The 19,672-nt window shown below is 41.4% G+C and overlaps 1 protein-coding gene across 4 annotated transcripts in view; it reads right to left on the bottom strand.

Moving 5' to 3' along the window:
* The window catches only part of ATE1 (arginyltransferase 1), a 102,037-nt gene that overhangs the window by 76,541 nt on the left and 5,824 nt on the right, over window positions 1-19,672 (bottom strand). For 2 of the 4 annotated variants that reach the window (XM_015425400.1, XM_015425398.1), the window contains exons 3-7: window positions 18,477-18,539; window positions 15,783-15,886; window positions 10,487-10,741; window positions 9,026-9,243; window positions 6,827-6,955 (exon numbers count right to left, since the gene is read on the bottom strand). In XM_015425400.1, the coding sequence (XP_015280886.1) occupies window positions 6,827-6,955; window positions 9,026-9,243; window positions 10,487-10,741; window positions 15,783-15,886; window positions 18,477-18,539 (769 nt within the window). Of the gene's footprint in view, window positions 1-4,562; window positions 4,692-6,826; window positions 6,956-9,025; window positions 9,244-10,486; window positions 10,742-15,782; window positions 15,887-18,476; window positions 18,540-19,672 lie in introns of all 4 variants that reach the window. The other 2 variants (XM_015425399.1, XM_015425397.1) reach the window with 1 other exon arrangement.

Genomic DNA, 19,672 nt, shown 5'->3' with positions numbered 1-19,672 from the left:
ATCCAGCATCACTTATTTCAACTACTCAAGGTATCTGACATGCAGCACAATGAAATAAATTCATGTTCTCACCGACTACAATATTGCTTTTTAAAAAGGGCAGCCAGCCATCATTTATTAAATTTACACTTACACTGCTTTGCCGAAAAGCAGTTTTCTCTGGATCTGAACAATTCTCTCTCCATTCACATAAACATTCTCTCCAAAAGAAACAAAAAAATGTGTATTACGTCCTGTTGATTATTAATTGTATGACAACATGAATGCTGAATACAGAAAAGTGGCAAACAAAATCAAGCATTCAGCTCCTGGAACAATCTGTTGACTTCAATTTTCTTTTTTAAAGAAAATAAATTATTTTCTAAACAGAAACTATAAATGATAAAATATAAATACTTCATAATTGTGTTGGCACTCAATATTAAGGTGATTATTCAGATAAATATTTAAGACCTGAAATTTAAGGAAAAGGCAGATGAACTTGCACCTATTTAACAGAAATATATTTCCATCAACTTTTGGGGGGCAGGAACCTAGAGACTTGCTATTACATTTTCAATATATAGCAACCAGTCACGAAACGTGAATATATAGGTAATGTTGTTCTTTTAAAAGTGCTATGGGGCTTCCACGTTATGCCCAGAGTAAGGAAAAGAGATTCAGTTTATGAGCCACTACAAAAATCCAAGTAAAACCTAAGCTCCTGTGAGAAATTGATTGACTACGGTGCATTAGTTTGTTCTGAATTTATTATTCCATTCTGTAAACCTACACAGAATAGGACTTCTTGCTTGCATTGCCACAGAGAATAAGCATTACATTAAATGCCTGTATTCTGAAAATAACACAGCAGATTTCAATTGTGGGGAGTTCATAAGATTTAAACTGCTTCCACAGATAACCATTTTTAAAAATCCCGTGAAAACTGCTTTAGCAGTTTCTCCAATCACACCACACTGAAATTTCCAAGAAACAGATTGCAAGGAATATCCCTTGCAATACTATATGAAAACAAAAAATGTTGGATACAACCAATAGCAGTAACAGAACACATAAAGACTTGACTCAGATAAACTAGGGTACAGCCTGGACTTGGAGAGCCACGGCCAGTTTGAGTAGACAATACTGATGGACAGATAGTCTGACCCAGTGCTCCCCACTTTTGATGAAGTTCAGCTGACTCTTGCAGACTCAGTTAAGAGCCTTGGGGTTATACTGGACCCAACGTTATTACTGGAGAAGCAAGGTAACACAGTTGCAAAAAAGGTTTTCTTCTAACTCAGCCTAGCCTGACAGGTGGCCCCTTACTTTGATCTGGCTGATCTGGCCACCTAAGATCCATGTTGTAGTAACACTGAGAGTAAACTACTGCAATGCACCGCACATTAGTCTTCCCTAAAAATCAATTCAGAAACTCCAGCTGGTGCAGAATGCTGTAGCTCAGCTATCACTGGGAGCTAGATGGAGCATGCATATTACTGCCATCTTGCGGGCCCTTCACTGGTTGCTCATCAGTTACTGAGTTCAATGTAAGTTATGTTATCATATACAAAGCCATACATGGCCTTGGACCCTCACACCTCTGTTTCAGCATGACATCACCTCTCCCTCTATGTTTCAGCATGACAGCTTTGCTCATCAGAGCAGGGACTTCTGCAGGTGCCAACCTGCAAACGGGCAAAATCAACAACTGCCTGTACATGTGGCCTTCTCCACTGTGGGCCCCACCTCATGAATGAGCTGCCTGAGGAGGTCAGGAAGGCTCCCACTCTCCTGACTTTCCACAAACTATGCAAAACTAAATTATCCAAGGGAACTTTTCTATGCAGGCAACAGGGTTGCACTGTACTAAGTGATTTACAGAGCTACTCGGAAAAATTATTAGGGACTGTGGTCTATACTACTTTGTAGAGCTCACTGAAACTCATATCCTGATATGGAATTTAGCATGATTTAATGGATCCTGTTAATACTTAAGCTTTGCTTCAGTTCTGTTTTTAGACTTTTGGTTGGTTCTGCAACCCTAATCCTATTGCACTGTTTACTGAATGTCACATTCATTGATGGTATTGGCTCACTATGTGTACTCCACCATGAGCCCAAACTCAATATAAATAACAAATTAAAAATATATAATGTGTGTTCAATTTACATATTTGTTTAAAAATATTTAAATGAGATGTGGCACATAGCCATAATCTAATGAGAGGCTGCAATTTCTGTGAAACTTTAACAATGTTTTTTGTACCATATTTTCTAGAAACAGCTACCAGAAAATATGTAAGGTATCGTAGCCTGCTGTAATAGCCAAGATCAATGGTTCCAATATACATTTAAGCAAAAATGAAATAAATTAGATGAAAATATTTGAAACATGATTAATTTAAGGCTCTCACCTAAATCTTGATGTCTGAGAACTTGTACAATCCCCCCCTTCTCTCCATACGCATGGCAAGCTATTCCATTGCATGCGAATCTCCAAACTTTGATTTGCACTTGTTATGAAAGCTATAGTTGGGGTGCAATTCTGGTCTGCATGTAACAGCCACGGTTTGGATGTAACACCAAATCAGGTAGCAGTTTATTAGTTTGTTGTGTGAAAGGAGAGGAGAAAAGCCTTTTCAGAACATTATTCTTGTAGTGCCAAACCACGTCACAGTACCACAGATGAACCAAGTCATATGCCAATGCTTTGGATTCCTTAACCATGGTTAAGAGACTGGGAGTCTCCCTAGTCTCATGCTCATGTGCTCCAAGCACTCCACCCTGTTCATATGCTCCATGCCCTCAATCCCCTTCTTCCTGTCGTTCATTCAAGTTCTCCATCCTTTCCATTTTGCCATTTATTATTATTACTAAGAGCAAAGCCCACTGTTGAGGAAGACAACGAGCCCTAGAAAGGCGCAATGCAGGGTCCCCCGGTCCCCTGCCGTCTCCCCCCTCGCAAGCCCCTGGAGTTGAGGGGTGAGGGAGCACCCTGTGACCGGCTTCCCGCCCGGGCACGTCCGGCAGCCTCCGAGCCACCTCCAGCAGCCTCTGGCCCCAGCGGCGCGCAGGCCCCCTTCCAGTTGCTGGTAGTTGGGCTCGGATGACCATGGTGGCAGCAGCAGGATCGGCCTCAGTCTGAGGGCCCACCCTGCACACTGGAGTGCCCGGCATGTCCATCGCCCAGTGGCAGCCCAGGAGGCCTCCTGTAGCTGGGCTTGGGCAAGTGGCAGCAGCAGGATCGGGCCGAGCCTCCTCACTCCCTCCGCTGGAGCGCCCGGCCCACCTGTCATCAGATCGCATGCATCCCGGGCAGCTACCTGCGCTCGGGCGAGGACAACTGCGTTGGCGGCACGATCAGGCTCAGGCACCCGGCTGCTGGAGCATCTGACCCGTCCGCCCGCTCCAAGGAGAGTGAGGCCGAGATGCCGGGTGCCGCCTCTGTGGGTGGGACCACACCAAGGGAGGCAGCAACGCAACCAGTGGAGACAGATGCCCTGTGAGTGACACACCAGGGCGCCAACCAATTTGGGAGCGTGTGGAATGTTCTGGAGAGTGCCACCACCAAGAGGCTTATATATATAAGGAGAGGTGTAATATGGATTGAGTTTAACTATAGCCATACCAGCTTTAAACCAATTTGAAACCCACTTTACAGATTCAGGTTTAAAAGCTTACCACACGTTACATTAAATCCATTCAGACATGAAGCTAACCATTATAAGGGCTGACAGAAGATATAACCCTGTGAAGAAGATTAATTCCTGTCAGGTTTCTCTGGGGATTTGGCTCTGAGGAGGACTCCGGGTCTGATGTGAAGGGAAAATGGTTTTAGACAACTCAGGAGACAGAAATAAAGTGTAGTCTCAAGAAAGGAGTTAGGTGCCCAAAGAAAGAGACCCACTCCAGGAAAACTGCGCTGTCATAGGAAACTCTCTGAAGAAACATTGCTGCTGTAACTGAAATACTATGTAAAACGCCTCTCACTGTTATGAGCCTAAGATCACTATTTTGCCTGTTAAAAAGAAGTATTCTTTGAAATGCCAACAAGTTTCACCTCAGCTTTTCCAACCCCTGACTACACCTATTCATCCCCTGCCTGTTAAATAAACGTAAGATTTCTGTTTGAATGTTATTCCATCTCAAGTGCCATTTCAAAGGGTAAAACAAGAGGACTCCTGTTTTCCCCATAAAGTTCCTGGGCTGAGCTAAAGGTCAAATTATATTCTGTGAAACAGGGTGGGACAAATAGATTATCAAAGACACAGATATTAACATGCAACTTGAGGCTGCTCAGTCACAGCAGGGAACAAAACTTTTGGCAGGAAAACCTGCCTGATAGTGGGGGAGTGACAGGGGTCCGTCATACCCCCCCCCTTTCCCCAGATTTCACATCCCTAACTACAACCACTGAATAATTTAATTTTGTCTGGTATCTTGCATGTAAACCCATCCAATGAATCATTCTTTTCTCCATGGCGCCGTATTAACCAGTTGTTCTGCTATGACAATGAAGAGCTAAATCATTACTCATACCAACAACAACATGGACAAAAAGTATATGCAGTGAACTGTACCTGGTCCTCGTCACATTCAGGAGGAGTATCCTTGTGTATGGCCATCTGATACTTGGCAAATAAAGTGGCCGACTGGGTGAAAGATGATCTGAATTGTGGGTCTTCAAAAGAGACTCGTACTAACCTAACCTTCAGAGCAATGAAAACACAAGTATTTATTTGAATCCTAGTATGTTCGAATGCTCCTGAAGGTAAGGCTAGTGTATTATCTCCTCAAATCCATTTCAAAGCCTTGGCCAAGGAGACACACAAGAAAGCCCAACAACCGCAGAAGTATATTAGAATTTGAAGCAATAGCAAGCTTTTAGTGCTAGGCTGGTTCTGCTCTATATGAATCATTTTTAATCTCAGTGTAGCTGAAGCCGTCATGCTTAGCCACGGACTCGGTCAATTTAGTAACTTTATGCAAAATATGAAGAAGTGTGAATCACTGAAGAACCTCAGGGTTCCTCAATGAGAAGGTAATGGAATAAAAGCTTCCTTTAAATTGAGCTTTCCCATTACTTCCAATGTTCGTCCTTCAAGGTGGAGCCATAGGAATGTGCTGCGTATATTCTAATGTACACTGTCAGTTCATGAAGAGAAACATTGAGGACCAGAGACCGGATCTTGCTCATGTGAACTTACTGTGCACCGTAAACATGCACTAGATTTTTCTACAACACAGAAGGACTGCGCCATGAAAAAAGGGCTAATATCCTTACATCAGTAGAGCCACATCATGTGAATGTGAATATTGGGGTCTTCACTGGAGCACAAATATTCCTACAAAATTTAGAAGCCAGCAAGGTTTTCTAGGACCATAATAAGAGAACCAACCATGCTTTCTGGCCTGTATAACAACCCAGGTTCCAGTGACAGGTTTCAATTTTTTTAGGCCCTAGGGGCCATTTGTGCATCCCTGACTTTCACTATATGATGTTTATAATAAGATTGTAATGAGCACAGTGTTGAATGCACAACTTCAAAAGGAACTACCCATAAAGTATGACAGTTTGAAAATGACTGCCCCACACATTTTTACTAATCCGTCACTCTAGCACAGCATTCTGCCTACCACACAATTTAATTTAAACCAACAATTACCTTTTCACCAACTATCACATTCACCATGCCTACAACAGACAGCTTGTTAGGAATGCTTTGATCCAACTGATGCTTATTAAGAAATGTTAACACATTCCAAAACCACCACTCTTCTCTAAAGTGACTATTTGCCACTTTTATTTTTTGAAAAAGAACCATGCATTTTTCAATGCTGAAGGCTGGTGTTCTGCCATGACTGCAGGCAGAATACTGTCAGTGTAACCCTAAAATTATACACTCTTCCAAGCCCATTGACTTCAATAGATTTAGAATGGTGTTACAATGCTTAGAATTGAGTTGTGGGTGAGGGAAATGGGCAGGAAGTAGTCAGGTGAAGAGAGAGGAACAAGAGATGGGGAAACCAGGCCTGTCACGTTAAAAGCAACTGCCAGCAGGCAAAAATGCTGTGTTTTGGAAGGTAGCACCAAGCTGCATTAAGGACAAGGGTCTTGTTAAGGAGGACTGCAGTGGACGTAAAGCTGAGCTCTGTCTGGCATTTTGAGGAGCTCAAGCAGATTTGGGATGATAATTATTGTTTGTGTCATCAGAGAGCTGAACAGCATCCTACAAGTCACCAAAGATAACAACTGGAACAGAAGCTAACTAGAAAAGGAGGACATAAAGGACTGCATATGCAGAAGCACAAGATTAAAGCAAAAGTCTTGAGTCCACGTAAAGAGAGAAAGAGAAGGGAAAGACTTTCACACAAAACACCTTCACTCACTCACCACTACTTTGCTTAATCTCCCCATCCATTCCTGATGTACATCATACTTTATGGATAGGACCTCCAGCATGAACTTAATTCAAGAGACTAGCATCCACCAGCAAGGAGCCCTCATCTTTGTGAGTATTTGCCTGACACATTTTAGTCCTACTGGAACTGTTCACTGTAGAAACTGAACCACAATTTCAAAAATCTAGATAATTTATTGTGTATTTCAAACACTTCTCCATTCCTCTTTCCAGAACATCACTAACGTCATTGTGAATTTTGTTGTATCTCTTTAATCATTTGTGGCACCAATGAGATCTGTATAACCTGCTCATATTCCCAGGCCCTTCTGTTCACACCATTTTATAAGCGTTTATGGAATATTGCTTTAAAGTAATTCCCAATTGCTTCAGAATAAACACAAGCAACATGGAGGGTTTGTATAAAGCTTATGCTGTCTGACCTGACTGGCGGTTGGTTTATCAGGTGGGTCCTTGTGAATAACCATCTGATAACGTTTATAGACCTGGTAAGACTCCTGAAATGTGGCTTTGAACTGGGAACTTGGTGGAGATGATCTCACCAGCCTCACCTTCCAAAGAATTAGAGATATTCATTATTGCAACAACAACAACAAAAGAACTAAAACATTTTCAGGAATAACTAGAAACTTTTCCCCCAACAGAAACATTGACACTAGTTTGTAACCTTTTAAACTATTATTCTCTTGTGTACATTTTAACACAAAAATTCTGTAATCAGCAGATGCAAACTTATTTTCTACCTCACTGTACTTTCAGCAGTGGAATATCTAGATGTAAAGTAACTATTACATTTGTTTGATAATCATTGATTTATAATACTTTAAAAAAACAAAAACAAAACCCAGCAATATAAGCTCGTTTACAATAAATCATGCAGTTTCTACACGTGGATACAAAAATTAGACTAATGCAAATTCAGTTTCTCATAAGACAGCCATATCCAAACTGCAAAAAAAAATCAGTGATTTTGCAGCTAGTGGTAGTGCACTGTTAGTGCAAAACAAGCTACCTTGGACTTTGATGGGAAAAGTGGGGTAGATATATTTTAAATTAATAAGCTGAAAGCTTTTTATTTTAAAGTGAGATCACCTAATTCTGCAGCCAATGCATGTTTAAGGGATTGACTCTTATTGCTAAGGCTTAGGTTTAATTAACTTTGGATCAGCGTCTTAGTAAGTACAAGAGAAAAACATAGATATTTTGAATCCGGCTCTGACTACGGAACATGCCTCGCAAGAGACCAAGCAAGCACACTGTATGGCCAAGCACAGCCACATGAAGATAGCAGCTGGAAATCAACAGCATGAAAAGTCATGTTGAGTGTAAGTCAAACGTCTGCGTCGGAGAGAGACAAGCTAAAGCAGAAGCAAGAAAAGGGTCAGAGACAGGAGATGACATGTGGCAAGAGAGAGGTTTCAAACAGGAACATGGCAGGGGAAAACTTACTGGGAGAAACATTACCAACTTGGGGAATGGAACCAAAGAACAGTCAACATTCATAAGGTACAGAGTTATAAGCCAAGATAACAGGAAAAGCCACATGCTCCAGAAGTCAAAGAAGCCAGTTCTTTGAACACCTAAAGATCTGAAGCAACTGGAAAGGTGAGTTAGTTCCCTTAAGTGACTCTCACCCACAAAGGGTCCTTAACACTAGAGTTACAAACCTTAGCCGCAGTAAGGCTTTTTGAGGCTCTCCTCTTAAGAGGAGCTCAGCCATGTGTCCATAGCTTCCCCTTCCTTTGCCAAAAATTTCAGTCCATGAAGGAAGGAATGAGCAGCATTTCCTGCTCGCCCAGTTGTACCCTAGAGAGCTACAAATCCAGAATGGAATTTCTTTCATTCCCTACAGATACATAGGATCAACCTAGTGCCGATCAATATTCTAAAAGGCAAAACTGTTCTCTATAGAACAGTCTGGTGCACACAGCAGCACCCAAGAGTATAGCACTATTATGCATCTGTATTAGTTCCATTGTAAATAATTCTCAGGCATAAGAGAATTGTAAATAATTCTCAGATTACACAGACATAAGAAATTTTTAAATTCTGGCCTGTCATCTAGTAGCAAAAAATTTAGTAAATACAGACTTTAAAAACTGCACCCCAGAACATTTAGCACTACTGAACATGTTCATATGTGAACAAGTACAGATATGTAGTAGTATTAGTTATCTTTTAATCAATTAAGAATAATTTGTTCATCTTTTGTCACTAAAACTCTAGATATCTATACATTTCATTTCAAAAGAGAACACAAAATGTCTATATTTAATAACCTCCTGAAGGCTGACAGAATTAGTGGCTGAGTACTTGGCTATAGTATTGCACAAGGGTTATCCTTTTCTAGGTAAAGCCAATGTGTTGGGTTACCTATTCAGATGGAACTACAGCACCCTCTTGTGTCCCTGCACAGAACACCTTAATAAAAGCTTAGGAAAAGAACTTGAAAGCAAAGTAACACTTTTAAAAGCCAGTAATTGATAGCAAAGCCTTTTTAAATGTGACCACCCTCTACCATTTCCCCTGTCTGTAACATTAGACTAACCACTTTGCCTTGAAAGTTAAGACTGCTAAAATAACCAGAACTCTCCACTTATTTATATGACTTGTATCCATACCTCTAACTTGTGCACAGCTTCAGGAGGCAAGGTGATAAAAACGAAGTCTTCAACTGATTTTGTCTGGTTTGCTTTAGGCTTAGACTTATGAGCGATCTGAGCTTCTTCTTGAAGTGCATGGTTCCCTGTCTGGCTCTGAAGGAGTTTCTGCAATTTCAGTTCCTTCCGTATATCCTTGGCCTTACGACAGGGTGGTTTGCTCAGGTCTGCTCCTTTGCCTAGCATGACAACATACATGCATTCAGTGGGAAATTAACAAGGCGGCAAAAATATTGCAAGCAAAAGCTTAACTGACTATATTCTTTCTACATCTGGCTACTGAAAAGGCACCTCAGCACTTGGGTTTTTCCCTTAGAATTTTAAGCAGCATAAGTATCTCCTCATTCACACATGAAGCTAACTCCGACTGTCAAAGAGTAAAAATAGATATATAATCCTATGAAGTTGGCCAGGGACTGGATTCCGTAATTAGAATCATAATAGCTAAATTACACTAGAGAGCAATGTTACCAGGCTTAAAACAGACTATAGACAGGGGGACGGGCGGATGACAAAGCCATTCAGAGACCAAGGTGCTTGATCTTTGCACCTAAATTTTTACAAGGTTATTGAAACCACAGCGGACTTGCTACGTAAAATTGCAGAGCTAGCATTACAGAATCAGAAATAACATCCCAACACCCAAACTGTGACTGAAATAAATTTCACAGTTAAGAATCATCCCTTACGCTTCCTGCCTTTTTGCTGCTGTTGCTTCGGGGGGCTTTTTTTTGGATACAGCTTTTGACCAGAACTAGAATCCTGGCTTGGGAGTGGAAAACTAACTCAGGTAAAACTATGTGCTTGCATTTGTTTGTCATAAGGGTTACTGCTAGATCGGGATTCCTTGATCAAGCTCTGTATTACAAGAGGAAAGGAAAAATTAATCTATTCAAGCACTGCAATCTTATAGAACTGTGAAGGGAGATCTGGAGGCTGCTGGTGATGTACAAATTGTTTTCCTCTGCCATAGCTACTTATGGGACCCCAGCTTCTCTTAGCACAAACTGTGCTAAAATTGATGCAAAATATTAGGGTGATTGCAGTTTACAGTTCAAAGTCAGTGGAACAGGTTCCTGTCAATAAGGTCTACTGAAGGTGCTCAAACAGAAAGCAAGGATACCTCTTCGTGCACATATGCTGAGGCAAATCGCAGGCCAATGAGGTGAGGTCACTCAGTTACAGAGCTGATGCCTTTCTGGTAAAGCTCAGGACTTCACTCCCCCCACCCCACCCAGCAGAGTCTGGCCATCCCCAACAATCAATCCTCCAGTGCTCCATTCATGCTTGCAGCATCGAGCTCTCTCCACAAGCAAGGCCATGACTGACTCCTTCGCCTGTCATGTGACTGTGATTTCACATGCACATAACTTAAGATGTCCCATGCTACAGTCCCTGTTCTGAACCACTGTTATCAACTACCTGGCTTGGGAGGTGTATGACCAACTTTAGCTGGATCCAATGGCTTGCTCAAATTGACATTATCTTTCTCATTACAGGATTCAGTATGTCCAGAGTCTGTCTTTCCAATTATTTGTCCTTTTATTTCTTCCTCTTCACTCTCCACCTTTTCTGTGTAAGTACTGAGGGGTTCTAATTCAGACTGGCTGGTGTCTGGCTGACTTTTTACCAAAAAATTGCATGCAGCATCTTCTGTGTGGGAATCCATGGGTTCTGCTGTAAAGAGTAATAAGAATGATCTGTTAACACAGTAGAAAGAACAACTGCCACACCATGATGCAATGTGATTATTATTTAATATGAAATGAAATCTCTCTACAACTATTGCTATGGAACAAAAAACCCAGGAGCTCTTTGAATACTAGATTTATCACTCTTGTCTTTGAATGCGATTGTTAACTTGACTCAAAAAGCAATTAACTATTTCTGATAGTATATATGCTATCATTGCATTGCTCCAGTTCTGTAACTCTAGTCCTAGCGCATTATTTATCAGAGGTCCTTACTGTCTGATGAATTTTGCAACCTGCCTAATCATCATCACAATTTGTATACACAATAAGGGAAGAACACGCATATCTAGGGGTGGACGTCCATTTGCGGTTGACAATTAGAATGGATAGCAACATTGGTTTGTGTGTGCAAAGGAAACCTCTACACTGGTTTGTACATTCTGTTCCTCGTGTCACCCAGAAAGATCCAGGGTGCATTTGTGTATCTGGAGCAAACAAACAAGCAACCTTTACTGGCATAATAACAACCAAATTATAACCGAGGGGGGGGGAGTCTCAACAGTCATGGGCCTGTCTGCTTGTACATTGTTCAGCTCCTAGCTGCAAGGTACACAAATTTGGTCACTGTTTCAAGTATCTAGAGCAGCTTTTCCATGTATGCAAAACATTTGCTGGATCTAAGCAACTCTCTGTATTAGCTAAAATTAATGGATTCATCCAAGCCAGATTTCTAGATCTTGAAGTCTGTCTGAATTAAAATGTTAAAAAGTCATCTCTGAATATTAATAAGTGGCAGGTTATGGGGCTTAAAATGGGGGGGGGGGACATACTGCTTGAGAACCTCACGTGCTGAATTCAGTTGCCATCACTATCTTTCACAGGTATCTTGCACAGCCAGATACATTGTCAATCCAAAGAGTTTAACATTGCACAGACATATATAAATTCCAGGCATTCTAAGTACAACAAAACTGTTGAATGTGCCCATATGACACAACAAACAACATCACCAGGTTAACATCAAATCAGCATATGGACTTTAAATGGGGGGGGGGGGATTTAAGTATGACCAATTTAAAGGTCCACATCAGACAAAGTTGTCGTTTGGATTGTACGCTGTGTTCTAACCCACATGAGTACAGAGATAATTGTCCACTAGATCAATATCATTGTTGTTGTTCAGTCGCACAGTCAAGTCCAACTCTTCGCGACCCCATGAACCACATCACGCCAGGCCCTCCTGTCTTCTGTCGTGCTCCAGAGTTTGCTTAATTTCAAGTTCGTTGCATCGATAACACTGTCTAACCATCTTATCCTTTGTCGTCCCCTTCTTTTTCCTTCAACCTTTCCCAGTATCAGGGTCTTCTCCAATGAGTGCTCCTTTCTCATTTGGTGGCCAAAGTATTTGAGCTTCAGCTTCAGTATCTGGCCTTCCAGAGAACAGTCAGGGTTGATTTCTTTTAGGATTGACTGATTTGATCTCCTTGCAGTCCAAGGGATTCTCAAGAGTCTTCTCCAGCACCATAATTCAAAAGAATCTATTCTTCAGCACTCGGCCTTCCTTATAGTCCAACTCTCGCAGCCATACATTACTACTGGGAATACCATTGCTTTGACCATGCGGACTTTTGTTGGCAGGGTGATGTCTCTACTTTTTATCATGCTGTTTAGGTTCGCCATCGCTTTCCTCCGAAGGAGCAGGCGCCTTTTAATTTCATGTGCAGTCACAGTCTGCGGTGATCTGGGATCCCAGGAACATGCAGTTAGTCACTACTTCCACGACTTCCCCTTCTATTTGCCAAGGAGTGATGGGGCTGGATGCCATGATCTTAGTTTTTTTTATGTTGAGATTCAAGGCAAATTTTGCGCTCTTCTCTTTCACCCTCAGCAAGAAAGTGAAGATCCTCTTCACTTTCTGCCATTAGAGTGGTATCATCTGCATATCTGAGGTTGTTGATCTTTTCCCCAGCAATCTTAATTCCCACTTGTGATTCATCCAGGCCAGCATTTCGCATGATGTACTCTGCATATATATTAAATAAGCAAGGCGACAATATACATCCTTGTCGTACTCCTTTTCCTATGCTAAACCAATCAGTTGTTCCATATCCGGTTCTAACTGTCGCTTCTTGGCCCTTATACAGGTTTCTCAAGAGACATGTGAGGTGGTCTGGTACTCCCATCTCTTTAAGGACCTGCCATAGTTTGTTGTGATCCACACAGTCAAAAGCTTTAGCATAGTCAATGAAGCAGAAGTAGATATTTTTCTGGTACTCTCTTGCTTTCTCCATAATCCAGCGAATGTTGGCAATATGATCTCTCGTTCCTCTACCTCTTCGAAACCCAGCTTGTACTTCTGGTAGTTCTCTATCCACGTACTGTTGAAGCCTAGCTTGTAGGATCTTGAGCATGACCTTGCTAGCGTGTGATATGAGTGCAATTGTGCGATAGTTTGAACATTCCTTGGCATTGCCCTTCTTTGGGATTGGAATGTATACTGATCTTTTCCAATCCTGTGGCCACTGTTGCGTTTTCCAAATTTGCTGGCAAATGGAGTGCAGAACTTTAACAGCATCCTCTTCTAAGACTTTGAATAGCTCAGCTGGGATACCATCACCTCCACTAGCTTTGTTGTTAGTAATGCTTTCTAAGGCCCATTTAACTTCACATTCCAGGATGTCTGGCTCGAGGTCAGTGATTATACCGTCGTGGTTGTCAAGGACATCGAGGTCTTTCTTGTATAGTTCTTCTGTGTATTCTTGCCATCTTTTCCTAATCTCTTCTGCTTCTGTTAGGTCCCTACCGTTTTTGTCCTTTATCATGGCCAGCTTTGCATGGAACGCTCCCTTGATTTCTCCAATTTTCTTGAAGAGATCTCTAGTCCTTCCCATTCTATTGTTTTCTTCTATTACTTTGCACTGTTCATTCAGGAAGGCCTCCTTATCTCTCCTTGCTGTTCTCTGGAAATCTGCGTTCAGTTGGGTAAATCTTTCCTTTTCGCCTTTGCCTTTCGCTTTCCTTCTTTCCTCTGCTATTTGTAAAGCCTCATCAGAAAGCCATTTTGCTTTCTTGCATTTCTTTTTCTTTGGTATGGTGGTGATTGCTGCCTCCTGTACAATGTCACGAACCTCCGTCCATAGTTCTTCAGGCACTCTATCTATCAAATCCAGACCCTTGAATCTATTCTTCACCTCTACTGTATATTCATCAGGGATGTGATCTAGGTCAAACCTGAATGGCCTCATGGTTTTCCCGATTTTCTTCAGTTTAAGTCTGAATTTTGCAATGAGTAGCTCATGATCTGAACCACAGTCAGCTCCAGGTCTTGTTTTTACTGACTGGATAGAGCTTCTCCATCTTTGACTGCAAATTATATAGTCAATCTGATTTCGGTGTTGCCCATCTGGTGATGTCCATGTGTAGAGTCGTCTCTTAGGTTGTTGGAAAAGGGTGTTCGCTATGACCAGTGTGTTCTCTTGACAAAACTCTGTTAACCTTTGCCCTGCTTCATTTTGCTTTCCAAGGCCAAACTTGTCTGTTATTCCGGTTACCTTTTGACTTCCTACTTTAGCATTCCAGTCCCCTATGATGATGAGGACATCATTTTTTGGTGTTAGTTCTATGAGGTGTTGTAGGTCTTCATAGAACCGGTCTACTTCAGCCTCTTCTGCATCAGTGGTTGGGGCATAGACTTGGATTACTGTGATGTTGAATGGTTTGCCTTGGAATCGGACAGAAATCATTCTGTCATTTTTGAGATTGTATCCCAGTACTGACTTTTGCACTCTCTTGTTGACTATAAAGGCCACACCATTTTTTCTACAGGTTTCTTGGCCACAGTAGTAGATGTAATGGTCTTCTGAGTTAAATTCGTCCATTCCCGTCCACTTTAGTTCACTGATTCCCAAGATATTGATGTTCAGTCTTGCCATCTCATTTTTTACCACGTCAAGCTTACCTTGATTCATAGATCTTACATTCCAGGTTCCTATACAGTATTGTTCTTTGCAGCATCAGACTTTCCTTTCACCATCAGACACATCCACAGCTGAAGCGTACTTTCATCTTTGGCCCAGCCACTTCACTTTCTGGGGTTACTTGTACTTGCCCTCTGATCTTCCCCAGTAGCATATTGGACACCTTCCGACCTGAGGGGCTCATCTTCCAGCGTCATATCTTTTAGCCTTTTGTTACTGTCCATGGGGTTTTCTTGGCAAAGGTACTGGATTGGGTTGCCATTTCCTTCTCCAGTGGATCACGCTTGGTCTGAGTTCTCTGCTGTGGCCTGTCCGTCTTGGGTGGCCCTCCACGGCATAGCCCACAGCCTCATTGAACCATGCAAGCCCCCTCTCCCCGTCAAGGCAGTGATCCATGAGGGAGTCAATATCATATAGATTCTTAATTGATCCATGACTGTAACAAATAGAGACTGATTAACTGAATATGCCATTGTCTATTTTACTTTTTAAAAACAAGATTACCTAATGTTCAATGACAAGTGTTAAATTTACAAAGCAAGTGTGCACATTCTGCACTGTTCCCTTTTTTCTGCATACTCAGGAACTCTTAATCAAGACATTGCTATTATGTGCTAAATGATTTTAAATATGCTTCACTGCTTACGTTCATAAAAATGCCTTTCTAGATCATACCAAGATCCAGCCAGTTCTTTACAAGAATTTCAGCAACCAATAGGCTCTAGATGGCCTGAGATAATGTTCAGTGCCCCACACACTATTTTCTACACACTTCTGCTCATAGATAGTGAATTATACAATAGACACAAGAACATTCTTGCTCCATACAAGGTAAATCAGTGCCACATGTATGAGAAAAGAAACCTACAGACAGCATGACTTCATAATTTACTCTTACCAGGAGACTGTACTATCAACCTGAATTCAGCATTCATCAGTTAACAAAGACAGCTATTACCCACTATAACTTACACACTACCTACTCTCCTTGGAAAACACACACTGCAAAGCATAAAACTCACTCATTTTCGAAGGACACTTTTTTACCTTCACTATTTATTTTAGAAGTTTCTCCTTGTGTTATGAATCTCAGCATCTTCTTTAGAACCTTCTTATGTGATTTGGAAGGCTGGAAATTCAAAACCCGGCATCTAACAAACATAAATATAGTTAGGTGTCTCCCAATTAATAGGGTACATGAAGTATGAAACTGGCTTTGCACCGTATTACCATATTTACTCAAAAAGAAGACAACATTTTAAACCTTTTTTGGCTTTCTAAAAGGGGGGGAGGTTGTATACTTAGGTATACAGAGCCACTTGAATGTGAGAAGCAATTCACCACTCACACAGGGAGACCTTTAAGAAAGTGCACCAATTCATTCACCAGCAACGTCTGAGTCCAGTGGCACCTTTAAGAACAACAAAGTTTAATTCTGGGTATAAGCAAGAACTGAGTGACTTAGCATGTGTAGTGAGATAAGAACCCGATATCTCTGTTAAGCCCTGGGGGGTGTTTCCATTGTCCTGAGTGTTGTAATAACTTGTAATTCAGCAATCTCCCCTTCCAGTCTGTTTCTGAAATTCCTTTGCAGTAAAGCAGCTACTTGGTCCCCCACTGAGTGCCCAGGTTGGGTTTCTCAATTTTGTGATTCTTGATGCCAGGTTTGTGTCCATTTATCCTTTGGCATAGGGTTTGACCTATATTCCCATTTGTAGAAAACTGAAGGGCATTGTTGGCATTTAATGGCATATACAATGTTAGAAGATGAGTAAGTGAATGAGCCCAAAATGGTGTAGTTGATGTTGTTACGTCCAGTGAGTCTGTTGTCTGGGTGTATGTGGCAGCAAAGTTGACACTGGGCTTACTGCAAGCTCCATGTTCAAAGTAGCAGTGAGAAGTCACAGCAAAAACAATACTGCCTTTTCAAGCTGCTTTGCATTGCAAAGGGAGAAAGGAGTCAGGTGGATTTGGTGGCTAGCTGCAGAAACTGCAGCTCCTTGCCTGGCATAGGGTAAGAAGCAGCAGGGACACTTGAGGTGGATTTGCTCCGTGTTTCTAGCTCAGAATACTTCTTCACACAAGCTTTTGCTTCTTCCCCTGTGCTTCAGGTTATATTTGCCTAGTAGTTCAGCCTTTTTCCCCCAGGAGAGAAAAAACTCAAAAAGCCCATGGGTTTTAAAGCAGTTTAGCACAACCTTAGCTGTAGGCAGGGGTCATTTGGGGGGGGGACGCGGGGGGACGCCATCCCCCCGGGTGAGGTGCGGGAGGGCGGGGCCTGGAGCTCCCTGCTGGTGCCCACTGGAGGTCGCCGCCGGCTGTGGAGAGGACACACTTCCGGTGATGTCAGGGGGTGTGGCATATGCTAATGAGTTATGCTAATGAGTCCCCCCTAGCTCTTTTTCTACGAAATGACCCCTGGCTGTAGGTGTTATGAGTTTGTGGACATTTTAGATATGGAAAGATAAGAAACAAGTAGTTAATTTTACATGTCCTGCTGGATTGGAGATATGGAAGGCAGGTTTTAACACTGCATTCCTAAGGAGAGCTACCTTCTTCTAAGCTCATTGATTTCAACAAATTTAGAAGAGTATAATTTGGTTTAGGACAGCACGGCCAGGTGATCAATTTAACTAAGTCTAATAGTTCTACTTTGAGGAAGAGGGTGGCATCATTGTAAAAAAGCAAGTCTTTTAAAATTTGAAACAGTGTGAGCCAATACCACTTGTGAACAGTTACAATGCAAACAGGTATAAATAAAAAGTAATTCTTTTCTTCAGTAGTGCATATTACTTACTGCATATTGATTATTATGTAATCAAAATGTTGTTTATACTGCCACTTTTTTAGGGGGACTACTTTTAAATTCAGGGTCATCTGCCTCCTCCCACTCACTTTAACCTTGCTCTTTTACCCACAGTTTCTAATTCAATTCTCTTTCCTCACTGCAGTCCCTATGCCTAACAATGTTTGTTGACATGTGTCACCCTACAATGCCTCTTCCAGGGTCTCAGATAACTGCTGTGGGAAGGGGATGTTCTGCCACCATTAGCACCTTCCAGTTATGCGGCCACAAAACCAAATCCACTAATTTTAAAGGAAATACAAAATGAATCAGGCGTTTGAGTAGGAGCTGCCACGACTGTTACCATCTGTCTACGACTATTACTATCTGTCCTAGCCCTTTATTACAAACGCGCCGTGAGCGCTAAAATGGTGGTACTGCATGGAGCTGTGGCCACTAAGGATACTATCCTGATGACATCATCTGTTCCCTTGTTAGATATTATGGCGAGCACTTAAGTTGTATTTAATGTTTTTAAATGCAGTTTTAATGTTTTGTGTATTGGGCATTGGCCCCATCTGTACGCCACCCTGAGCCCATTCGCGGGGAGGGCGGGTTATAAATTTAAATAAATAAATAATAAATAAATGAATGAATCAAATCATTTCCATTAAATGCACAGCTTAGTAACTTAATACACGTTACATGGAATTAAGATGCACTTACTTCAGTGGAATATATATTTCTGAATAAAATTTTTGTTCATAGAGCACCTTAAAGAATTGTTTGTGCAGAGTGTTCCCATCCTTTAAGACTGCTGGATGATCTCCACTAGTTTCCCAAACAGCTGCACAATGTTGATTAGGCTGAAATATAGCCGCGTTAATCAGCCTCCTCACACCCAGTAATATTCATGGCAGAGTAGACATTTGATGTATAACATAATACGATCTTACCTTATCGTATATTGAGGACAACACGTCTGATTCATAATGGGTTTGTAAACGTATTTTCCACTCCTGAAATAATAAGTTTAAAACAAATTTTACAAATTCTTAAAACAGTGTTATCCTAAACACATGCATTAATAGCTAACTCTAGCTATTCAACTCAAATTTTCAGTCTGCAAAATGAAATATTCCCTAATTGACAATCTCATACAATCATATACCAGACTTTTGAAACTGTTATAAATGCATCTACATGGAAGTTCCACAAACTTAAGTGCAATGTAGTTCTTAATACAACTATTTAGGATTGTAGCTGAAACCTAAATCCTAAACGCAGTAGCATGGGAAAAAGTTCCACTGTATAGACTGCTTCCAAATAAATATTTGTCAGTTATTGATGCTGAGCACTAGCAGTTTTATACCAGGTATAAAACCTGTTACTTTTTAGTTTTAACCATTAAGTGAAGCACTTTACAATAAACCATTGTGTCTGATGAAATATTTCAAGAAAGAACACATGATTTGTCCCCATTCATGAATGTGAACACTTCCTGAAAGTTATAAGAGTTATACAGAGCAGGAAAAGAACAGTGAATGACTTCATACTTATTTATCTACTGCTAGTCAAAAGTGTTCTGTGCGCCTCGACGTCTAGTCATGCCGGCCACATGACCACAGAAACGTCTTCGGACAGCGCTGGCTCTTCGGCTTGGAAACAGAGATGAGCACTACGCCCTAGAGTCGTATTTGACTGGCTTTCAAGGAAGGGAAACCTTTACCTTTACTATTAAAAAAAGAACTGAAGTCCATAAAAGGCCAAATTAAAATTTCTTAGAAGATCATGTCACAGCCAACCTATGGTGACGCTCACAGGGTTTTCAAGACAAGTAATTTAAGCAGAGATGGTTTGCCATTGCCTTCCTCTATAAAGTCTTTCTTGCTTGTCTCCCATCCAACTACCGATCCAGTTTAGCTTCTGAGATTGGGCTATACCATTCCCCACCCCAAATCTCTCCTTATATATAATTGAGTTTGAACATTCTATATGAACATTCTAAATTTCACCTCCTTAGTGTTAGGCCGGAAAAACTGCCGCTCAGAATACACTGGCTGTGTTGACTGGCTGCTTTGTGCAGTCCCGCCCAGCGTTCCAAGACTATTTGCATATGGAAGCTGATTGGACCTTAACCCATTCCACACCT

The sequence above is a fragment of the Gekko japonicus genome, unplaced genomic scaffold, assembly GCF_001447785.1.
Source record: "Gekko japonicus isolate JY-2015 unplaced genomic scaffold, Gekko_japonicus_V1.1 scaffold183, whole genome shotgun sequence".
Classification (NCBI taxonomy): domain Eukaryota; kingdom Metazoa; phylum Chordata; class Lepidosauria; order Squamata; family Gekkonidae; genus Gekko; species Gekko japonicus.
The sequence above is the reverse complement of the archived record's forward strand: the minus strand, read 5'-3'. Positions and strand labels throughout refer to the sequence as shown.